This window comes from Muntiacus reevesi, chromosome 13, assembly GCF_963930625.1.
Source record: "Muntiacus reevesi chromosome 13, mMunRee1.1, whole genome shotgun sequence".
Classification (NCBI taxonomy): Eukaryota; Metazoa; Chordata; class Mammalia; order Artiodactyla; family Cervidae; genus Muntiacus; species Muntiacus reevesi.
Window position 1 is genome coordinate 24,666,707 of NC_089261.1, and position 23,912 is coordinate 24,690,618.

General features: G+C 43.0%; 1 protein-coding gene across 1 annotated transcript in view; it reads left to right on the forward strand.

The window, feature by feature from the left end:
• The window catches only part of TMEM132C (transmembrane protein 132C), a 432,070-nt gene that overhangs the window by 254,189 nt on the left and 153,969 nt on the right, over positions 1-23,912 (forward strand). The window contains exon 3 of the mRNA XM_065904531.1: positions 19,311-19,457. Coding sequence (XP_065760603.1) covers positions 19,311-19,457 — 147 coding nt within the window. The remainder of the gene's footprint in view (positions 1-19,310; positions 19,458-23,912) is intronic.

A 23,912-nucleotide genomic window follows, 5' to 3' on the forward strand; every position in this document is an offset into this window, starting at 1 on the left:
CTAGTTTGCAAAAAAAAAAAAAAAAAGAAGAGAAACTACTGAACTGTCTTCCAAACAAGCCATATCATTTTGCATTCTCACCAGCAGTGAGTCAGAGTTCCCATTGCTCCACGTCTTTGTCGGCATTTGGCGATGTCAGTGGTCTGGGTTGGGGTATTTTGATAGGTGTTTGGTGGTATCTCTTTGTTTTTCTAATTTGCATTTCCCTGATGACATACTGTGGTGGTGTTGCTATTGTTTATGTATCACATGGGAGACACTTTACAGAGAGCCTGGCTGACCCAGACATGGGAATAAAACATATAAGTTGTTTGTTCGATATCCTCACAAACAGTGCAGAGCACAGACTCCATGGCCCGTTCCCTGCCTTCTCAGAACCTAGTAAATGAAAACAGCAGAAAAGATGTGTTTTGTTTTCTGTTGACAAGAACTCAGACACAGCCAGGTGAGTCCCACCTTTGCAGTTCTGTGTCCTCGCTCATCGTGGTCCCTGCTGTGAATTGCGCCTGGCACGTGGCGTGAACTCTCTTCCCGAGGTTTATTCTCTCATAATTGAATTAGCATTTCGCCAACATACTCTCAAAAATAGATAAGGTGAGATCATAAAAATTTTTTACTGTCTGCACGTGTAAGATCCCAGCATGGTAATCTCAGAGCAACAGATGCATGGTGTGTTTGGGGATACGCATTAAAGTTAATTTGGTGATTAGACTGTGGCATTTTCCATGTACCAGGCTCATTCAGCAGAGCCGTGCTCTATCTTAGAGCAATATTTCTCATCCCCTCGATATTGAGAACTTGGACTAGATAATCCTTTCCCTGGTGGCTCAGACGGTAAAGAATCTGCATGCAATGCAGGAGACCTGGGTTTTATCCCTTGGAGAAGGGAATGGCTACCCACTCCAGTATTCTTGCCTGGAGAACTCCATGGACAGAGGAACTGGGCAGGCTACAGTCTGTGGGTCACAAGTCAGACAGGACTGAGTGACTAACACTTCACTTTCAATCCTTTGCCACAGGGCCTGTGCTGTTCATTGTAGGGTGGTCAGCACAGTCTCAACCTCTACCCACTCACTGTCAACTATACCCTCATCTCCTAGTTGGATGAACAGACACATCTCTAGATATTATCAAGTGTCCCCTGGGGGGCACATCTCTGTGATTGAGAACCACTTCGTTGGAGCACTGTTCAGAGTGATGTTTGGAGCGAATGGTTTGTATCGGTGTAGAACTGGGGCTCCTCCTCAAATGTACGTCACTGCAGACTTTTGCATGCAAGGCTGGGTGAATGGATTGCTTGGCTAGATAGACAGATTTCCTGCCTCAAAATGAGTTACATAGGGATTTCTCTGGTGGTCCAGTGGTTAAGACTCCACGCTTCCAAGGCAGGGGGCATAGGTTCATCCCTGGTCTCGAAACTAAGATTTTGTGTGCCTTGTGGTGCAGCCGAAATATAGAGGAGGGACGGAGTTGCATTAAAATGCTGAGACTCTGCAAGGATCTTAGTTTCAAAGCTAGAAGTTCACTATACTCTGTGATCCTTTCCAGAATTATACATCATCTCACAGTCATTCTAACCTAGTGTCCAACCAGCATGTCTAACAGATCCATATGTCATCTTACCGTGCTTTGTAGAATGCAAATTTATTAGGGTGCTATTCATCCCAGAAATATTTATTCAGACTATTTAATATAAGTTGATGCCATCTGAACTTGGCATATGATGCAATAAGAAATACAGAGCCCCACCCATGAAGTGTTCTAGCCTAAAGCATCCAACATGTATCTAAACACATTTCTACATCTAAAGACCAATTTAAAGGAAATGCAGGCATAAAGGAACACATTAAACAGCAATGAAAATACACCATCTGATAAATCCAGAATGTGGATATTCTGTAGGACCAAAGAGTATTTCAAAGACATCAGTTTCTTGAATAAAAGGAGGACGGTAACAGTACAGTAAAGAGGAGGAGAGTAAAAGAGACTTCAACCTAAAGTCAGAAGAAGAAAGGAAATCATAAAGATCAAAGAGACATTAAATAAAATAGAGGTTAAAAAACAATAGAAAAAAATCAATAAAACCAAAAGCTAATTCTTTGAAAGGGTAAACAAAATTGATAAACCTTTGGCCAGGGTCACCGCAAAGAAATGAGAGCGAACCCACGTAACAAAATAAGAAATGAAAAAAATGAGGCAACCCAACCAATATGGTAGAAATACAAAGAAACCATTCAAGGAATACTATGAAAAATTCTGTGTCAACAAATCTGACAATCTAGAAGATATGGGCAAGTTTCTAGAAACATACAGCCTACCAAGACTGAATCAGGAGGAAATAGATAACTTGAACAGATTGATCACTAGAGGTGAAATAGAATCTGTAATTTAAAAAAAAAACTCCCCACAAATAATAGAGACTTAAGAAAATAACAACCAGATACTGTACATGGACCTTGTTTAGATTTTGATGAGAACAAATCAATTCTATAAATTATCTTTGAGATAAGAGAGGACATTTTTATCATTAATTTTGTTGGGTATAATAATAGCAAGGTGATTATGTTTTTTAAAATCTTGAAGTATTTATGAGTGAAATGGAATGCAATCTGGGTTTTGGTTTTAAATAGTTCATCATAAAGATGTTGAAGAGGATGAACGAAACAAGAATGGCTAGACGCAGTTCATTGTTGGAACAGACCAATGAGTACATAAATTTCACTATTAGATAGTTGTGTTAATGCCTATTTTTTTCACGGTAGAGCAACTGCTGTCAAGCCCACCTACACAAAGAAAATCAGTGCACCGAACTACTTTCTTTAGCCTAGGACCATTTGTCATGACATTTCCTTCTGCCTTGGTTCTGCTGAATTATTTTAATCCATAATGATTCACCAGACTTACTCAAGAGATAGCCTAGGTCTGTTACTGGAATGCCAGGGAAACTTAGATAAAGCTGAATGTTAAGACATAGATTCTGGTGACTTCCCTGGTGGTCCAGAGGTTAAGAATTTGCCTTGCAATGCAGGGGATGTGGGTTCGATCCCTGGTCAGGATCCCACCTGGCTGCTGAGCAGCTAAGCCAGAGCACTATAACTGAAGAAGCCTGGGCATGGCAATGAAAGATCCCCAGGATGCAACAAAGATTCCGTGTGCCACCACTAAGGCCTGACACAGCCAAGTAAATAAATAAATGGGGAAAAAAGATGCAGATTGTTTAGTGATTCAGGGAAGAAACTGTGAGGAAACATGGTAAGATCAGTCACTGAGGGATGGGAGATATGCTTTGTCATTACGAATCACACAGTAAACACCGCTTCAATTTTGGAGAAAGTAACCAGAGACTGGATGGCCCACAGACGGAGGACGTCTTGGCACAGCCTTCAGGCTCCCCACCCCAAGTTCCTATTATTAAAAGAACTGTTTATAGCGGTGTAGGCAGGTTTGGTGTAAATACTGTCACCGTAACCACCTTCAAGCTACTAAACCGCTAAACACAAAGTTGGGAGGAGGGGTCTAGTAGCACTGCATAAGATAGGATTTCCTCCATGCACATATAGAAACATCACCTCAAGAGCCAAGATCATTGTAAACTGTGGTAAAATCATTAGGGAGTCATGATTTTGAGTATTACTGCCTTTGTATTCTAATGCAGATTCTTCCATTATAGGTTTATATAACTTACATTTGAATAACTGCCATGTTTAAAAACCAACTTGCTGTATTTCAGCCAGCACACCACTGGTGTATGATGACCAGCATGGAGTTTCCAAGAAGACAGTGGTAAACGTGGATGATGGATTTGGAGGGTTTTCAGAACAAACCTATCAAAACCTATTAGTGTTTCTTCTTATGAATGAATGATTTTTGTGCCAAAGTTTGCAATGAAAGGAGCAAGAAACCATGTGCCTGAGAACAGATCAGAGAGGGGGAAAGAAATAAGAGAGCTTGAAGCAGCAACAATGCTTAGGAAAGCCCCCAGTGTGCTCTGAGTTACGAACCTGGTTTCAAACATTTGATGAATTGCTGATAAAGGAATTTTCATGAACATCTTATAGCAGAGGGATACTGAAGGCAGCAAAAGGTAATGGCCAAAAGGGGGACAGTGTTTTCTAAGCTAAACAGATGATGAAACAAGACAGTGAATTGGAAAAGCATTTGATCACACCTGTTTTCATGCAGATCTGAGAGAGGTGAGGGATATCTAGTCCAGGTGAACTGGCCTTGGCCGCTGCTGTTAAGTCAATTAAGGAGCGGGGAATTTATATCCAAGGGAACGAGGTGGGTTTCAGTGGCTACACACACATTCCATTGGCATAGTCAGAAGGCAAATAGAGCATTTTTCATAGGCACACATGCCCATGCACACACACAAGCACAAACCCACAACTCTTTCAGGAAATTGCAGTGATGACCAACATTTTTTCACATCCTTGGAATCCATCTGTGTCTCCTCACTGCCTGGGAGCCCCCCAGGGTCCTGGTCCTGGAAAGGCATTGTCCCTGCAGAGCTCAGCTGTGCCTAGCTCAGGAAGTCAGTGGTTAAGTGGGGTGATGGCTTTCACAGGGTTCCTGATGAGGGGCAGGGAGATAGAAACCAGCTCATACTACTAAGAAGAAAACATGAAACAAATGTGTTCAGTGTTTTTACTGCAAGGGCCCTTTTGATTATCCTTCCCTCCCATGTTTTGAAAGATGGTATAAGGTTGCATAGATAAAGGAAAGCTCTGCGTTTTTTAAGTTATATGTCTACCAGTGCTTCCCTGTGTGTGACATGCATGCTCATAGCTAGTGATGCTGTTTTATGAGATTCATGAACAGACATTTTTTTAAATTGTACCATCTTGTATTTATTTTAATATGCATTTGGAAAAAGGAGTTTGGTTTTTTTTTATGAGGTAGTCACATATAGTTTCTTTTTTTAAATAAATTTGCTAAAGTAAATAAAAAGAGGTAGTTCATTTAAAGAAATATATTAAATGATAGTACATAGAGTGTATGAATATGTCAGCAATTTGAGGGTGAGACATGAGGAAACGCAAGTGGATATTTCACATGGACCTGAGCTCCAGGAGCATCCAATCAGCCCCTGATACCCAGGGTAGCCACTGTGACTGGAGGGATGATTGGAGCAGAAGGAGCACCTCTAGTCATCTCAGTTGCATATGAACCTTGATCCCAGACAACTGTTTTTTCTTGAATGCTTGGAAATACTGAAAGCCTTTAAAGCCTCTTTGGTCTGTCATGTTAGCTTTGTAGGACTTGTCAGGTTCCTGGGTGAATAGGGATATAAATGTATGAGTCTTATTATTTTCTTTTTCTATTTATTGAGGTATAGTTGCTTTACAATGTTGTATTAGTTTCTGCTATACAGTGAAGGGAATCATCTATGTGTATTCATCTATCCCCTCCCTTTTGTCCTGTCTCTCCCTGCCATCCTGAGCATCCAGGTCACCACAGAACGTTGAACTGAGCTCCCTGTGTTGGACAGCAGGTTCCCACTAGCCATCTATCTATTTTACACATCGCAGTATATATATATGTCAATCCTAGTTTCCCGATTCATCCCGCTCTGCCCAGCCATGTCCACACGTCTGTTCTCTACTCCTGCATCTCTATTCCTGCTCAGTAAATATGTTCATCTGTACCATTTTTCTAGATTCCACATATATACATTAACATGTGGTATTTGTTTTCCTCTTTATAAGTCTTATTATAATGAAAGAGCCAACATCAGTGTACTGTTCCTTTATGTATAGTATGTACCACTTTCAAAATGCCATCCACTCATTTTATTTGTGGCAGAAGCTGGTTTGCATGCCCAGCAGGAAGCTTTCCCACTCAGTGCCCAGAGTGATGTCAGTGGAGGGTAAACTGACCTGCCTGGCTGGATTCAGTGGATGTTCTGCTTGTTTAGCGACGTTATAATTTTGCTTCAGCAACACCATGTAGGGGCCAGGCCAGGGGTGGGCTGCTTCAGTGACTGCTGGCTGGCTTCCTTCGTCCTAGCCAGCTCCCTGAGAAAGCACATAGCAGAGACCCTGAAGCAAGGTGGAACATTTAGACAGACATTTATCACAAAGAAATTTCTCTAACCTTCCTTTCCATCCATTCCATCCTCTGGAGAGGGGGGATCCATAGCATTGGGTGCAGTGAGTCTTTTTAAAAGATGTTTATTTATTTGGCTGCTTCAGGTCTTAGCTGTGGCACGCAGGATCTATGTCATGTCACATGAGATCTTTTCGTGCAGCGCACAGATTCTCTAGCTGTGGTGAGTGGGCTTTGGGTGTTTGGGCTTCAGTAGTTACAACAAGCAGACTCTCCAGTTGCGTCACTCAGGCTGTTAGTTCTTCAGCAGCATGTGGGATCTTAGTTCCGCAATCAGTCAGGGATTGAACCTGCATCCTCTGCATTGCAAGGCAGACTCTTAACCACTGGACCACCAGGGAAGTCCGCAGGTGAGTCTTTTCTCTGCATACGTAAAGACGGGCAAAACTTTCATTCTCCGATGTGGGGAGCCATTCATTACTTTCCTTTGCTGCAGTTTCCTTCACCCAGCCTGCTGGATAAGCATGCTGCTGATGGCTACTCTGAGGTGCCAGCTGTAGATCCCCAGGGATATAAGAATTTTAAAAATTCACTCCATGGCAGAGAAAGGTTAGCACCCCAAGTCTGCATCTTTTTGAAGATCTCTAAGGAAAGAATGAATGGAAGATTCCAGCAATGAAGCATCCAGCCTGCCCTCCCTAGAAAACCAACTGGCTTCCTGGGTAGATATCTAGTAACTCAGTCCTCAGCTTAGGACAAGAACATACCTGCTCAGTGTTAAGAGAGGTCATATAAATCAGTGGCTTTCAGCCAAGAATGGTTTAACCCTACAGAAAATATTTGGCAATGTCTGGAGATATTTTTGGTTGTCACGCCTGGGGAAGGATACTGCTAGAATTTGGTAGGTAGAAGCAACTAAGCATCCTATAGCACACAGAACACTCCCTTTCCCCAAAGAAAAATAGTGTCTGTCCCAAACTGTTAATAGGCCAAGGTTGAAAACCCCAGATATCAGTGAATGAAGGAGGGGACTTCAGGAGAAGACTGTGATGAGCGGCCTTGAAGCACACTTGCTTACTTAATACTGAGAACCACTACTCATACCCACCCCATTTCCATTTGGCACTGTCATCAGATTTCACATCCCAGACCCTCTGTTCTTACACTTTCTATCCCAGCCTCACTGGGCTCATTGCTGCTCCTGCAGCATGGGCCTGTACTCTTTTCTAAGTTATGTAACAAATCTCGACAAGTTTGACAGCCTACAGTAGCATCCAGTCATTAGCTCAGGGTACCATGGGTCAGACGTCTCGGTAGGCCCAACTGAATTCTCAGCGAGGGTCTCATGGGCTGGAGTCAGTGCATCAGCCAGGCTGGTCCTTGTCTTCAGGCTCCAGGGTTGATTCTGCTTCCAAGAACACTCACTTGGCTGAACTCAGTTCTGGCAGATTTAGGACTGGGGACCCTGTTTCATTGCTGGCTGTCAATCAGGGGGTGCGTTCAGCCCCTAAAGGCCAGCCTCATTCCTTGGTTTATTGCCCCCCGCCCCCATCTTCAAAGTCAGCAACAGCCACCAAGTCTCTCATGTAGAATCTCTCTGACATCTCCATCTGCCACCCACTGGAGAAAACTGCTTTTAAAGGGCTGGTGTGATGAGATCAGTTCAGTTCAGTTGCTCAGTCATGACCGACTCTGTGACCCCATGGACTGCAGCACGCCAGGCTTCCCTGTCCATCACCATTCCCAGAGTTTACCCAAACTCATGTCCTTTGAGTCGGTGATACCATCCAACCATCTCATCCTGTCGTCCCCTTCTCCCACCTTCAATCTTTCCCAGCATCAGGGTCTTTTCAAATGAGTCAGCTCTTCGCATCAGGTGGCCAGAGTATTGGAGTTTCAGCTTCGGCATCAGTCCTTCCAATGAACACTCAGGACTGATTTCCTTTAGGATGGACTGGTTGGATCTCCTTGCTGTTCAAGGGCTTCTCAAGAGTCTTTTCCAACACTACCGTTCAAAAACATCAATTCTTCAGCGCTCAGCTTTCTTTATAGTCCAACTCTCACATCCATACATGACTACTGGAAAAACCATAGCTTTGACTAGATGGACCTTTGTTCAAACCTCCCTAAACCTGGTTTAGGACTTTACATTTTTCGCTGTGCTGGATCATCCTGGCTGCTCCTGGGTGTTCTCTAGCTGCAGGTATCAGGTCTAGAGTATGCAGGCTCAGTAATTGCAGCCACCAAGCTTAGATGCCCTGTGGCATGTGGGATCTTAGTTTTCCCAACCTGGGACCCAACCTGTGTCCCCTGCATTAGAAGGTAAATGCTTACCCACTGGACCACCCAGGGAAGTCCTTGGTCTGGGACTCGAATTCCCAACTGCAAAAGCCCTTAATGGCAAGGTTAGGGCTTAAGTAACCAGGGACAAGAATTGTGGGCAGCATCTTTAGAGTTTTACCTACCATAGAACCTTCACAATGAACTTTTCCTGCTGGAAATGACCATCCCTGGCCACCACCCCGTTGTCCATATGATTCTCCCACACCATCTCCCAGTCTTTTCAGGGCAGTCTTCCCCAGCCATCCCATTAAAAACTGCACCCCTTTATTCCATCCCATATTCTCTCCCCAGCTTTATTTTCTCTCACAACCCTTGCCAGCATCTGACATGCTGTTTATTTTGCTTAGGTTTTGGTGTAAAGTCTGTCTCTCCCAACTGGGATGTGAGTTTTCCAAATGAAAAAATGGGCTCATTGGATATTCCACACCAAGAACAGCATTTAGTTCTTGTGACACATTCAAGGGTGCCTGCCAAATGAGTAAGCAACATAATGGGTTAAAAAGGAGAAATCCAGATTTTTATATAGAAGTTTTGGATTTTATTTCAATGTTGGCCACTTGTGTTCATCTTCTGGGGCTGAATAAAGAAGGACCACAGACTGGGTGGCTTAAATAACAGATGTGTTGTCACAAAGTTCTAGAAACTGGAAGTCCAAAATCAAGGTAGAGGCAGGCTTGGTTCCTTCTAAGTGTTCTGAGGGATCACCTATGCCAGGCTTCTGTCCTTGGGTCATGGATGACCATCTCCATTTTCACATGGCATTCTCTGTGTATTTTGTTGTTGTTTAGTTGCTAAGTCGTGTCCGACTCTGGGACTCCATGGACTTTAGCCCACCAGGCTCCTCTGTCTATGGGATTCTCCAGGCAAGAATACTGGAGTGGATTGCCATTTCCTCCTCTAGGGGGTCTTCCTCACCCAGAGATCAAGCCCAGGTCTTTCGCTTGGCAGGCAGATTCTTTGCCACAAGCCACCTAGGAAGTCCCTATCTCTGTATAGTGTCTGTTATAAATTCCACCTTCTTGTAAGGCACCAACCATCTTGGATTAGTGTTCTTCCTAAGAAATATAATTGGATCACCTCTGTACAGGCCATATCTCCATGTAAGATCACATTCGAAGGTGCTGGGAGTTACAGTTAACATATGAATTTGTAGGGAAAAGTACAGTTCAATTCATAATAGCAGCTATTTATATTTTTCCTTTTCTATCTACTCTGAGGATCAGATTCAGCCCTTCAACAGCCTTATAGGGCCAGAGACCAAGTGGTACCTTGCTTCCTCCCACAACCCCCACTCAAGATGCACAGATGCTCACACATTCCAGGATCTACTGCAGCATCTTCTAGAAGTTCAGTGGCTTTGAGAAGCTTCTAGAGAGTGCTTTTCACATGATAATTAGAGCTGACCCAGAGATGGATGGCTTGGAAGATGGAAATTAGGCTTCCTGTGTTCAAAAATTAGTACTGAACATTGATTTTCTTTAAGGAACATTTAATCATTTCTGTATTACACCTGAGTTGGGCACATTTTTGAATAGAGGAGGAAATGTTTAACCACTAGAAAATGTAATCATATAATGCATCAATTATAAACATGTGGTATACATGAGCCAGCTCAGGTACAATCAGGCAGGACAAGAAGCACCACCAGGGCTGGTCCACACTTGAGTCCTGTGTTGATGCTTCTCAGTATCCCAGTATCCAGCATGGTACCTGCTGGGAAAAGTTGGTCCTCAATATTAACATGATGGATGAAAAGAACATGTCAGTGTTATTCAGAGCTGTCTCTGAAAATCTGAAATTATCTCCCCAACAACCAGCAGCAGCAGCCCTACACATTGGGGCGGGGGGCGGGGGGGCAGTGTCAGTGGATGACCAGTGAACTAAGGCCATCTCCTTGGGACAGATGATGAAAAAGAGCAAGGTCAACTGCATGACTTTCCTAGGGTCATGGAGCTCATCACAGCAGATACAGGCCCAGAAGCTGGGTTTCCTGCATCTGGTTCACTGCCTTCCCCTCCACAATGGATGCTGAAAAAAAAGCTGCTCTCACATCACCATGGACCAAGTGCTCCACTCCTTCCCTAGAAACCAGGCATCCTCATGTTTTATCCCCTAATCCCACTATATTCTAACACTGACTATCATTGCAAAACCTCTCATTCTGGGGGGGACCCAAATTCCTGCAACTTCTAGTTCCTTGAAGTAAATCGGAACACCCATTGACCTCAGTAAACAAAACACCTAATTAACAAGGTTGGGCCCTTTAAAACCTGTACCTTCCTCTCATCTCAGCAGCTCATCTCCCCACCCAAGTCAGAGATGTAACCAGCCTCTGCACCAGTCAACAAGAATCCTCCTATTTTCTTGAACCATGAAGTGGAAAGAACAATTTGTAGCTTCAGTGAAACCTCCGGTCTTGAGCAAAATTCAGATGCAGCAAAACCCAATTTCAAGTGAAGTCACATTTCATGAGGCAGTCTTTGTGGACAGTTGAGGTGGGAGGCGTCCTGCTTTAGGACAAAGGAGGAGCTTTTATATGCTAATGTGTCCTTTATCTTTGTCACTTAAGCATACCTTGGACTTCTCAGGGCCATGGTGGCAAGTATGTTTTAGCAAAATCATTTAGCAAATCATTTTAAAGTAAGGGTTGGAAGAAGTTTCTAAAGAAAAAGTGCAGCTGCAGCTGATAAGCTCTTACTGCTCTGTGTGTGATGCTAATTTGGGTACCCTGGGCCTGAAAGGTGGAGATGGGGTTTATCATCACTTCCCACCACACTGGTTCCCTTCTGATGACCACCTTTGCTTGGTGATGTCTCAGTTCACTTCAGTTCAGTTGCTCAGTCGTGTCCGACTCTTTGCGACCCCATGGACTGCAGCATGCCACGCCTCCCTATCCATCACCAGCTCCCGGAGTTTACTCAAACTCTTGTCCATCGAGGCGGTGATGCCATCCAACCATCTCATCCTCCATCGTCCCCTTCTCCTCCTGCCTTCAATCTTTCCCAGCATTAGGGTATTTTCAAATGAGTCAGCTCTTCACATCAGGTGGCCAAAGTGTTGGAGTTTCAGCATCAGTCCTTGCAATGAATCTTCAGGACTGATTTCCTTTAGGATGGGCTGGTTGGATCTCCTTGCAGTCCAAGGGACCCTCAAGAGTCTTCTGCAACACCACAGTTCAAAAGCATCACTTCTTCAGTGCTCAGCTTTCTTTATAGTACAACTCTCACATCCATACATGACTACTGGAAAAACCATAGCTTTGACTAGATGGACCTTTGTTGGCAAAGTAATGTCTCTGCTTTTTAATATGCTGTCTAGGTTGGTCATAACTTTCCTTCCAAGAAGCAAACATCTTTTAATTTCATGACTGCAGTCACCATCTGCAGTGATTTTGGAGCCCAAAAAAATAAAGTCTGCCACTGTTTCCACTTTTTCCCCATTTATTTGCCATGAAGTGATCGGACTGGATACCATAATCTTGGTTTTCTGAATGTTGAGTTTTAAGCCAGCTTTATCACTCTCCTCTTTCACCTTCATCAAGAGGCTCTTTAGTTCTTCGCTTTCTGCCATAAGGGTGGTGTCATCTGCATATCTGAGGTTATTGATATCTCTCCCGGCAATCTTGATTCCAGCTTGTGCTTCATCCATTCCAGCATTTCGCATGATGTACTCTGCATATAAGTTAAATAAGCAGGGTGACAATATACAGCCTTGACGTACTCCTTTCCCTATCTGGAACCAGTCTGTTGTTCCATGTCCAGTTCTAACTGTTGCTTCCTGACCTGAATACAGATTTCTCAAGAGGCAGGTCAGGTGGTCTGGTATTCCCATTTCTTGACGAATTTTCCACAGTTTGTTGTGATCCACACAGTCAAAGGCTTTGGCATAGTCAATAAAGCAAAAGTAGATATTTTTCTGGAACTCTCTTGATTTTTCAATGATCTGATGAATGTTGGCTATTTGATCTTTTGTTCCTCTGCCTTTTCTAAAACCAGCTTGAGCATCTGGAAGTTCACAGTTCACATATTGTTGAAGCCTGGCCTGGAGAATTTTGAGCATTACTTTGCTAGCGTGTGAGATGAGTGCAATTGTGCAGTAGTTTGAGCATTCTTTGGCATTGCCTTTCTTTGGGATTGGAGTGAAAATGGACCTTTTCCAGTCCTGTGGCCACTGCTGAGTTTTCCAAATTTGCTGTCATATTGAGTGCAGCACTTTCACAGCATCATCTTTTAGAATTTGAAATAGCTCAACTGGAATTCCATCACCTCCTCTAGCTTTGTTTGTAGTGATGCTTCCTAAGGCCCACTTGACTTCGCATTCCAGGATGTCTAGCTCTAGGTGAGTGATCACACCACTGTGATTATCTGGATCATGAAGATCTTTTTTGTATAGTTCTTCTGTGTATTTTTGCCACCTCTTCTTAGTATCTTCTGCTTCTGTTAGGTTCATACCATTTCTATCCTTCATTGTGCCCATCTTTGCATGAAATGTTCCCTTGGTATCTCTAATTTTCTTGAAGAAATCTCTAGTCTTTCCCATTCTATTGTTTTCCTCTATTTCTTTGCATTGATTGCTGCGGAAGGCTTTCTTATCTCTCCTTGCTATTCTTTGGAACTCTGCATTCAAATGGATATATCTTTCCTTTTCTCCTTTGCCTTTTGCTTCTCTTCTTTTCATAGCTATTTGTAAGACCTCCTCAGACAACAATTTTACCTTTTTGCATTTTTTTTTCTTGGGAATGGTCTTGATCCCTGCCTCCTGTACAATGTCACAAACCTCTGTCCATAGTTCTTTAGGCATTCAGTGTATCAGATCTAATCCCTTGAGTCTATTTGTCACTTCCACTGTATAATTGTAAGGGATTTTATTTAGGTCATACCTGAAAGGTCTAGTGGTTTTCCCTACTTTTTCAACTGAAGTCTGAATTTGGCAATAAGGAGTTCATGATCTAAGCCACAGTAAGCTCCCGATCTTGTTTTTGCTAACTGTTTAGAGCTTCTCCATCTTTGGCTGCAAAGAGTATAATCAGTCTCGTTTCGGTATTGACCATCTGGTGATGTCCATGTGTAGAGTCTTCTCTTGTGTTGTTGGAAGAGGGTGTTTGCTATGACCAGTGAGTTCTCTTGGCAAAACTCTGTTAGCCTTTGACCTGCTTCATTCCATACTCCAAGGCCAAATTTGGCTGTTATTCCAGGTATTTCTTGACTTCCTACTTTTGCATTCCAGTCACCTATAATGAAAAGGACATCTTTTTGGGGTGTTAGTTCTAAAAGATCTTGTAGGTCTTCACAGAACCATTCAACTTCAGCTTCTTTAGCACTACTGGTCAGGGAGCATAGACTTGGATTACTGTGACATTGAATGGTTTACCTTGGAAATGAGCAGAGATCATTCTGTCGTTTTTGAGACTGCATCCAAGTACTGCATTTTGGACTCTTGTTCACTATGATGGCTTCTCCACTTCGTCTAAGGGACTCTTGCCCACAGTAGTAGATATAATGGTCATCTGAGTTAAATTCACCCATTCCAGTCCATTTTAGTTCGCTGATTCCTAAAATGTCAGTTTTTACTCTTGCCATCTTCGGTTTGCCTTGATTCATAGATCTAACATTCCAGGTTCATGTGCAATATTGTTCTTTACAGCATTGGACTTTACTTCCATCACCAGTCACATCCACAACTAGGTGTTGTTTTTGCTTTGGCTCCATCTCTTCATTCTTTCCAGAGCTAGTTCTCCACTGATCTCCAGTAGCCTATTGGGCACCTACCAGCCTGGGTAGTTTATCTTTCAGTGTCCTATCTTTTTGCCTTTTCATACTGTTTGTGGGTTTCCCAAGGCAAGAATACTCAAGTGGTTTGCCATTTCCTTCTCCAGTGGACCACAATTTGTCAGAATTCTCCACCATGACCCATCTGTCTTGGGTGACCCTATACGGCATGGCTCATAGTTTCATTGAGTTAGACAAGGCTGTGGTCTATGTGATCAGATTGGTTAGTTTTCTGTGATTGTGGTTTTCAGTCTGTCTGCCCTCTGATGGAGAAGGATAAGAGGCTTATGGAAGCTTCCTGATAGGAGAGACTGACTGATGGGGAAACTGAGTCTTGTTCTGGTGGGCGGGGCCATGCTAAGTAAATCTTGCCAGTTCATTATTCACAACAATATATCTCCTCCAACTTATAAGTTTAGCAGAGCAGGGCTGTGTGCATGTGTAATTTTTTAAGCTATTACTTTCATAAGATAACTTTGCATGTAATTTAAGAAATCAAATAATTCTGCAGAGTTTGTTGGTAAAAACTGTATCTCACATTCTCAAAGTGACAAAATTACAGGAATAGAGAACAGATCAGAGTCTGGGGGGGCTAAGTGGTGGGCGGGCGTGACTATTAAGGTGTAACATTAGGGAGTGTCTTTATGGTGGTGGAATTCTTCTGTATTCTGGTTGTGATGATGATTCCTTTAATCTACACATGTGATGTGATTTTATAGAACTACACTACTCCCCCCAAAAATGCAGGTGACAGATGTAGAGAATGGGTTTGTGGTTGCCAAGGTGGATGGGGATAGGAGAGGGATGGGTTGGGAGTTTAGGATTAACAGATGCAAACTATCCTACATAGAACAGTAAGCAAAAAGGTCCTACTGTATGGCACAGGGAACTCTATTCAATATCCTGTGATAAACCATCATGGAAGAGAATGTGAAAAAGAATATATGTATATTTGTATATATATAATATATATAACTGAATCACTTTGCTATACAGCAGATATTAACACAATATTTTAAACCAGCTATACTTCAGTAAAATAATATTTTTATAGAAGTGCACATGAAAACAAGTGATATCTAAACAGGGTGTGTGAACGTGATTTCATAGCATCGTAGCAATGTCAGTTTCCTGGTTTTGAAAATGTACTGTGACCATGTGTTACATGCATTACAGGGGGAAGCTGGGGGAAGGTGTATAAGAATTCTTTAGACTTCTTGTTAATCTCAAACTATCAACCTATTTCAAAATTAAAAATTATTTTGCAAAACATACTGCATGCAGTATGTTGTTCCCTTCTACAGCATTTCTCCACATACAGAAGCAAAATTCCTACTTGTTTGGCATTTATGGCCATATCTAAGCAGCATAAGGTTGATAATTCTTCATTTTAAAAAATTCATTTCATTAAAGTGTAGTTGATTTTCAGTGTTGTGTTACTTTCTTCTGTACAGCAAAGTGATTCAGTTATACATATATATGCAATGTTTTTCATATTCTTTTTCATTATGGTTTATCATAAGATGTTGACTAGAGTTCCCCGTGCTCTACAGCTGGACCTTGTTTTTTTTCTATCCTATATACACTAGTTTGCATCTGCTAATCCCAAACTCCCAAACCATCCCTCCCTCATTCATTTTTTCAGTTTTAGGCAATAGCTATAAAACATTTCACTATGAAGAATAAGAATCTATCTTTTCTCCCTAGTTTTTCTCTGCCTCCATCTCTCCAATAATACAATCATATTTTATCTAGATTAATAATCTGTGTTTAAAATATTATAAGTATGTGTACAATCACAGTAAAACCAAGTATTAAATAGTGATGGCTCTTCTGCATAATAATGGTTTAGCCCCAGAATTAAAAACCAGTTTGGTTTTATTATTTTTCTTCATTTTCTGTGTTTAGCTCTTATTTAGTCCCCAACTCTTTGCTGATTATCTAAGTCTCCATTCGAATATTTTCACATCGACTTTATCAGGAAATTTGCCGTTTCCTGGAGACATAATAGACAGAATCTTGTCTGTGCTGGTGCTCAGCTCTTATCCGGGACCTCTGTTCACCATGAACCTACTGTGCATCTCTGTCATGTTTTTTTGAAGCTTCACTTCCTGGGTCTCACAATTTCTTTCTATATTTACACCCTTGTTTGATGGCACACATCCTCAAGTATTTTTCTGAGCAAGGGTGTAGGAAGTCAATTTTTGGAGAACTTACATATTTGGAAACATTTTCTTCATCAGTAGGCTGGGTATCAAATGGTAGGTTGGAAATCACTTCCCCTCTGATTTTTGAAGATTTAAAAATGTTTTCTTTCTCTAATTGTGGCAAGTAGGGGGCTACTCATTGTGGTGGCTTCTCGTTGCAGAGAACGTGTTCTAGGAAGGGCGGGCTTCAGTAGCTATGGCACACAAGCTTAGTTCATCCGCAGCACGTGGGGTCTTCCCAGACCAGGGATCGAAGCCAGGTCCCCTGCATTGGCAGGTGGGTTCTTAACCCCTGGACCACCAGGGAAGTCCTGAAGGTATTTTTGATCATCTTCTGGTTCCGAGTGACTGTGGTGAATCTTGTATCCATTCTGATCCCTGATCCTTTCTCGGCCTGGAGGACTGCAGAGTTCACCTGTCTGTATTCAGTGTCCTGAGCTGTATCAGTCCTCTGTCTTGGATTCATCACCTAGTAAGTCCTTCCAATTTGGACATTACTATCCTTTCATTTGGGTAAATTTCTTTAAATTACTACATTGGTGATTCCTGCTCTCCCTTTTGTGTGTTTTTATAGTGTCCAGATGTTGAACCTCAAAGTAATTCTCTTCCATTTCTTTTTTCTTTTCTACTTCCTAAAACATATGTCTTCAACTCTATCCACCAACCATTCCACTGACTTTCCATTTCTGTGTGTGTTAGACATTCAGTCGTGTTTGACTCTGTGCGGCCTCACAGACTGTAGCCCACCAGACCCCTCTGCCCACTGGAATTCTCCAGGCAAGAATATTAGAGTGGGTTGCCATTTCCTTCTCCAATTCTGCTATAATATTTTTTAATTTCCAAGGGCTCATTTCTTTCCCCTTTTGGGTTTACTAGATAGCAGTCTGTTTTTGTTTCATGACTGCAGTATCTTCTCTGATGGCTCTGTGAATGTGAACGATTGTGTATTTTGTTAATTTTGGTCTTTCCTTCATAGGCTATATTTTCTACAGATTTTTTTTGCTTTTTTTTTTTTACTTTGTTCTCTGTGTCAAGTAGAAACTTTTCTCAGAGTCCTAAGCGTCTCGATTCTTGTTTGCTCATGTCAAGAAAAAATGAGGGCCTAAAAATCCATTAGAAGCTCTGAGTCCATGAGTGGGACTTGCTGACTACAAGCTTTGCAGAAAGACAACCTGGCTGGCTGGTTGGAGAGGCTCCAGGATCAGTACCTGATGATCTGGAATCTGGTATTTTTCCTAGAGGGTGAAGGCCCAGCTTTGGGGATAAAGTCCCAGGAATCTCTGTGTTCAGCGTTGTGTCACATGACTCCACACATGTTTTGGGGCATGGTAACCCGAGTCTCAGAGCTTCATGGTCCCTCAGGCCTGATGGGGAGTTCGGCAGTCACCCTGTTACAGGGAGACAGAAGGGCATTTGTATCTGGCTGCTTCATAAACATACTTTTAGCTAATCCTCCATATCTTAGCCCTCATAGACTCCCAGTTTTAGTGGTCCCACTGAGATGGGGAGATTTCATGATCTCAACTCTTATGGGTTCTTAGCTAGCCTCCACGACAGCTCACAACTTAGTTTGGAAGTTCAGCTGACTTCGGACATCAGCGTTCAGGTCTCCAAGTTGTTTACGGTTGCTGCATCTCTCCTCCTCATCTTCGTGGGTCTTTAAAAATAGTCCCTTCATGCTTCCCTGGTGGTCCAGTGGGTAAGAATCTGCCTGCCAGTGCAGGGGACATGAGTTCGATCCTTGGTCCAGAAAGATCACACAGGCCATGGGGCAGTCAAGCCTGTGTGCCAACTACTGAGACTCAGAGGTCCTAAGCCCATGCTCCACAACAAGAGAAGCCACTGCAATGAGTAGCCCGTGTGCAACTAGAGAGTAGCCCCCTCACTGCAACCAGAGGAAGCCCGCATGCAACAATGAAGACTCAGTGCAACCAAAAATAAATAAGATAAAATTTTAAAAGTTAAAGACAGCAATAAAAATAGCCCGCCCAACTTACCTTTAAATGGAATTTGGGACGAAAGGAGAAGTAGATATTTGTGTTCAATCTGCTGTTTTTCTCACCAGTTGATTGATGGGAAGACTGAGGTTCAGAAAGGCTAAGAGATGTGGCCAAAACAACAGTTCTAAGAGAAGCACTTTGCCTTTTTTAAAAGTCTGTGGATTGTGTATTCAGCCGAGCTTATTTCCAGAGGAGACCTGGCAGGTCACATGAAGCAGGTCGGGGACCTCCTTGGAGCAATACAATAATAACATTTATTAAGTGCTTGTTGTATACCCGGCACTGTTATGTTATTAATAATACATTTCATCATCACAACAGCTTTATAGCGTAGATTACTGTTAACATATCCATTCACAGAGGAATAAAGTAGGACACAAAGAGTTTATTATTTACCCAAAGTCACATAGCTACAAAGTAGAGAGAGCAGCGTGTACACCTCCACCAGGGTTTCGCACTTGAAACTTTTTAACCCGTGTTGGGAGACACTGTTCTGTGCCTTGGGAGGCTCTTTTAGCTGCTCCCTAGATGCCAGCCCTACCCCCATTAGTCGAGACAGCCAAAAATGTCTCCAGACATCAGCACGTGGTCCCTGCAGGACAGAGTCACCCCTGATTGAGAATGACTAGCCTGTGCAGACGTGCTTTTCTCCTGACCCCTCGGCTGTGCTACTCCTTTTTTGGGGTCTGTCGGGGGGCCCCCTTCCCTCATCAGATCTGAACAGCAAATTCCACGATTCCTGGGTCTGCGGGTAGATCCCCTCCCACTCCAAGCACCAGTCCTCATCCGACCCCTCTGGGACCCCTTGTCTGTCTGTGCCACTGGATATGAAAAAAAGCAGAAAAATGAAAAGGCGGGGTGCTCAGCTGAGCGGAGCATGGGCGCATTTGGAAAGGCCGAGTCATTAATCTCTCAGCTCTCTCTTGCCCTCTTCATCCTCACAGAGCCAAGGTGAAGAAGGGGGTGAACATCCTGAGCACACGGATCAGCGAGCCTCGGCAGTGGGACGTCAAGCAGGAGATGGGGAACGGAGGCAAACATGCCACCACCGCCGTGGTATGCCAGCGACTGGCGCCAGGCGCGCGCAACAGGTAAGAGGGAGGGGCTCCCTCTCTATTGGTGACCCAGGCTTCCAAGGCCCGTTCTCTGCCTAAGAGCCCTGCCTTAGACGCATGTTAACCGCTGCTTAGCAGAGCTGTCACACCTTGGTTTGTCAATTTGGACACACTTACATCACCAGCGGGGCCTTTTGGCATCTCCGGTAGGAAGGGCAGGGCCCTGATTCCCAGGGTCTCTGCTCTTCGGGTTTTGAAACAGAGATTAGTTTGCAAGGTCTAGTCTGCTTTGTGCAGGCTTATTCATTCTCCTCATCTATACTCATGTCCTAGAGGCTGTGTCATCTCCGGTTGCCCTTGCTCATCAGAGGCTGCTTTCATATAACGTGTTCACCATTTGCACAAAGGGTGTGATTCTGTGATTTATACTAAGAAATACATATTTGGTCTTCATGCCTGTTCCTGGCACAGAGCTCTGAAAACCCTCGGACTTTCCCAGGATGAGAGCATCAAGGTGTCTGTTGTTTATGTTAATAAGGTGACTTTTGGAAAGGCTCCTATTCCCCTTAAGATGCAGGCTGGTTGCCAGGGGAACCAAGGCTGTGATTAGAAGGCTGGAGTGTTCAATCCCACCTCCCGGTCTCCTGGGAGGAGAGGGGGACTGAAGACTGAGTTCAGTAGCCAGTGGCCAATATGAGTTAATCAATGGTGCTCATGGAATGAAGCCTCTTTAAAAACAAAACAAAGCAAAAAGACTGAGTTTGGAGCACTTATGGGGTGGTGATCAGGTGGAGATTTAGGGACAGTAGCGCCTGGAGAGAGCCTGGAAACTTGGCCCCTTTCTCCCCACCTCGCCCTGTGCGTGTCTTTCATCTGGCTATTCCTGAGTTACAGCCTTTCATAATAACCGGTATTTTAGTAAGTGAAGTGTTTCTCTGAGTTCTGTGAGCCACTCTAACTAATTAATGGAACCCAAGGAGGGGGTCATGGGATCCTTCGATCTATAGTTGATCGATCTATAATCGATCGGTCAGAGGCATAGGTGAAAAGCTGGGCTTGCAGTTGGTATCTGAAGGTGGGGGCAGTCTCATGGAACTGAGCCCTCAACCTTTGGGATCAGACACTATCTGTCGGTAGAGAGTGTCAGAATTGAATGGAATTGTAGGACAGCCAGCTGGTCAGAGAATTGCATAGTGGTGGTGGAAAAAAAGACACGCATCAGAACTGGTGTCAGGATCATAAAGGATTAGACCTAGTCTTCAGTGAGGAGGAATATAAAAACGAAAGGTGACTCTCAGTGGCAACAATGCATAAAGGATGTTCTGTGAGCTTCTAGATAGACATCCTGGATTATTATTTAACATAATTGCTTTCTGTGTATAAAATCAACACTTACTCATCTGAGAATATTTGTGAAAATAGTTAGACAAGAAAGAAACTAAAATAATACATCAATATCTTTTCTACCTAGGGACTTCCCAGGTGGTGCTAATGGTAATGAACCAACCTGCTAATGCAGGAGATATAAGAGACATGGGTTCGATTTCTGGATCGGGAAGATCCCCTGAAGGCATGGCAACCCACTCCAGTATTCTTGCCTGGAAAATTATATAGACAGAGGAGCCTGGTGGGCTACAGTCCATAGGGTCATGCAAAGACAGACACAACTGAAGTGATTTAACATGCACACACACATCTACCTAAGGATAATTCACTGCTAATACATTGGTTCATTTTCTTCTCACATTTTATGCATAGATAACATTTATGTATAATAAATATATAGTAGATTTATTTTTTAACAAATCTGGTATCATAATATATATCCTGTTGTTTAATATTATAAATATTTCACACACACACACACACACACACGTGTGTGTGTGCTCAGTCGCTCAATAGTGTCCGACTCTGTGGCCCCATGGACTGTAGCCCACCTCTGTCCATGGGATTCTTCAGGCAAGAATACTGGCGTGGATTGCCATGCCCTTCTCCAGGGGATCTTCCCGACTCAGGGATCGAACTTGCATCTCTTGCATCTCCTGCATCAGCAGGTGGATTCTTTGCCGCCAGTGCTGCCACGACCAATATGTATAAATGTGTACAAAAATATATAGTCGACTTGTCCATTTCTCTTTTGCTTAAGGTGGCTTCTTAGACTCAAAAAGTTTGATCATTTTTTAGGGCCCTTGATACAGTCTGTCAGCGTCTTTTCTTGAAGGGATTAGCACTAGAGGAAGAAATATCCAGTTCCATTATTGGACATATTTTCTTCAGTGAACACTTCAAGGCTGCCAGGAAAAACTCTGCTAATGCTCCACTTCATTTAGAAGCACCCAGTTGTTTTATCTGTAAAACCTCTTCCTCCATCCTGCCTGCAGTATGCAGCCAGAAAACACATCTGGTGTCCTGAACAGCTTACTGGATCAGACACCAGCCTTCACCATCATGCTCCCAAGAAAGATCCTTAGTACATCTGGGGTGAGGGCTAGGTGTCCAAGTGTCTCAACTTGTGAAAACATGGCCAGAAGGAGATGTGTGCGTGGGTCCCTTGCTATAAGCAGGAGATCAGAAATTGAATTAAATCTCCTGAATCAAATGCACATAAAATCTAATTAACCCCACAAGATTAGTGTTGATTATGTAGATTAAAGGGAATGTGTTCATTAACAGGCAGTGGATTTATGTATGCAAATAGCTCTTTAAAAAAAAACACAAAGGTTTATCTTCATTTATTTATTTATGTCTGGCTGTGCTGGGTCTTCTTTGCTGCACTGAGGCTTTCTTTAGTTGCAGCAAGTGGAGGCTACTCTCTAGTTGCAGTGTACAGGTTTCTCTTGTGGAGCAGAAAGCTCGAGGGCACAGGGTCAGTAGTTGTGGCGCACAGGCTTAGCTGTCCTGTGGCATGTGAAATCTTCCCAGACTGGGATTAAAGTCATGGCCCCTGCCCTGGCAGGAGGAATCTTTACCACTTTGACACCTGGGAAACTGTGAGGATATCTCACTAGGCTATCATCACCGTGTTGGCCAGGCTTGGTTGGTCTCATCTGAAGTCTCAAGTGGGGAAGAATCCACTCCCTAGCTCGTGTGGCTGTTGGCAGGATTCAGCTTCAAGGATTGCTGGACAGAGGACATCAGTATCTAGTTCCCTTACTGGGTATCCCTCTCCATCAGGGCAAGCACATGGAATGATGCAGGGAGAAAGAAAATGCCAGCAAATGGAAGTCATAGTATTTTATAACCTGATCTTGCAAGTGACATATTGGTTATGTCTTATTTCATTAGAGATCTGGATTCCATTCAAGGGGAGGTGATGACCAAGGGGAGGGTGGATGAGTACCAGGAGATGGGGATGACTGGGAGTCATTTCACACTACCTGCCTCACCTCAAATACTCTTCAAACTGAGGAGGACTTGTCTGTGAACTCTCCCAGGACAGAAGGAAAGAATTGAATATGCAGAGATAAAGCATGATGGCATTCCTAGCACAGGAGAAAGATGGCAAATGTTTAGACGTGTGAGGGTGAGTGATGGTCCTGGGGTGGAAGTAACACCATAAGGAGTTTCAGGGATTAGTCTGGAAGGTTAAGCTTGGCCCTCTCAGAGCAGGATGTGAATTACAGACCCATAGTTTAACCTGGCATTTCCTGAGTTGTTTATCTCCTACCCTAATCTTCCAATCGATTTACCCTTTTAATTCGACTTAAGCCAGTTGATTGAAAGGGAAATTTTATGGTTCTACCTGTATTAGTGAGAGTTCTTAGATACTCCTAGAGTGATGATTCTGACTTATTTCAGCAGAAGAGGGATTTATTCAAAGGATATTGCTGGGAAGGCTGTAGAATCAGCTCAGAAAATGGTCAACATCAGCAGAATCTTAGCAACAGCCAAAAACTCATCCCAAATGGTACTTTATTATGTACCAGTTAAACTACTACTCAAGAGTTTTCCCTTTTATAATATTTATTTTCATTTATTTATTTATTTTGCTGTACCGGGTCTTAGTTGTGACACACGGGATCTTTAGTTGCAGCATGTGGGATCTAGTTCTCTTACCAGGGATTGAACCCAGCCCTGCTGCATTGGAAGCTTGGAGTCTTAACCACTGGACCACCAGGTAAACCCAAGAGTTTTCTGTAAATCATCTATGTATTGCTCTGGTTTTTAAAAGTTTCCCTTCATTCTTAGTAATAATGACCCTGAAATTGTATATGTGTTAGTTTCTAATATGCATTACAATAAGTACAAAACTATAAGAATGGTTTAAAGTCATTTCCTTGGTGATTAGAACAGGGGCATCATTTATGCATATTCTTATCATAATAGGGAATATAGCCAATGAGTCACCCAGTGTGGTGCTCACTGCCCTGTCCAGGTTCCTCTTGAAACCTTCACACTGCCTCTCTGCACCTATGTGAGTGTATTAGTCAGCTGGAGTTGCTGTAACAAACTGGACATTACAGCACAAACTGTTACACCACAGATTGGGTG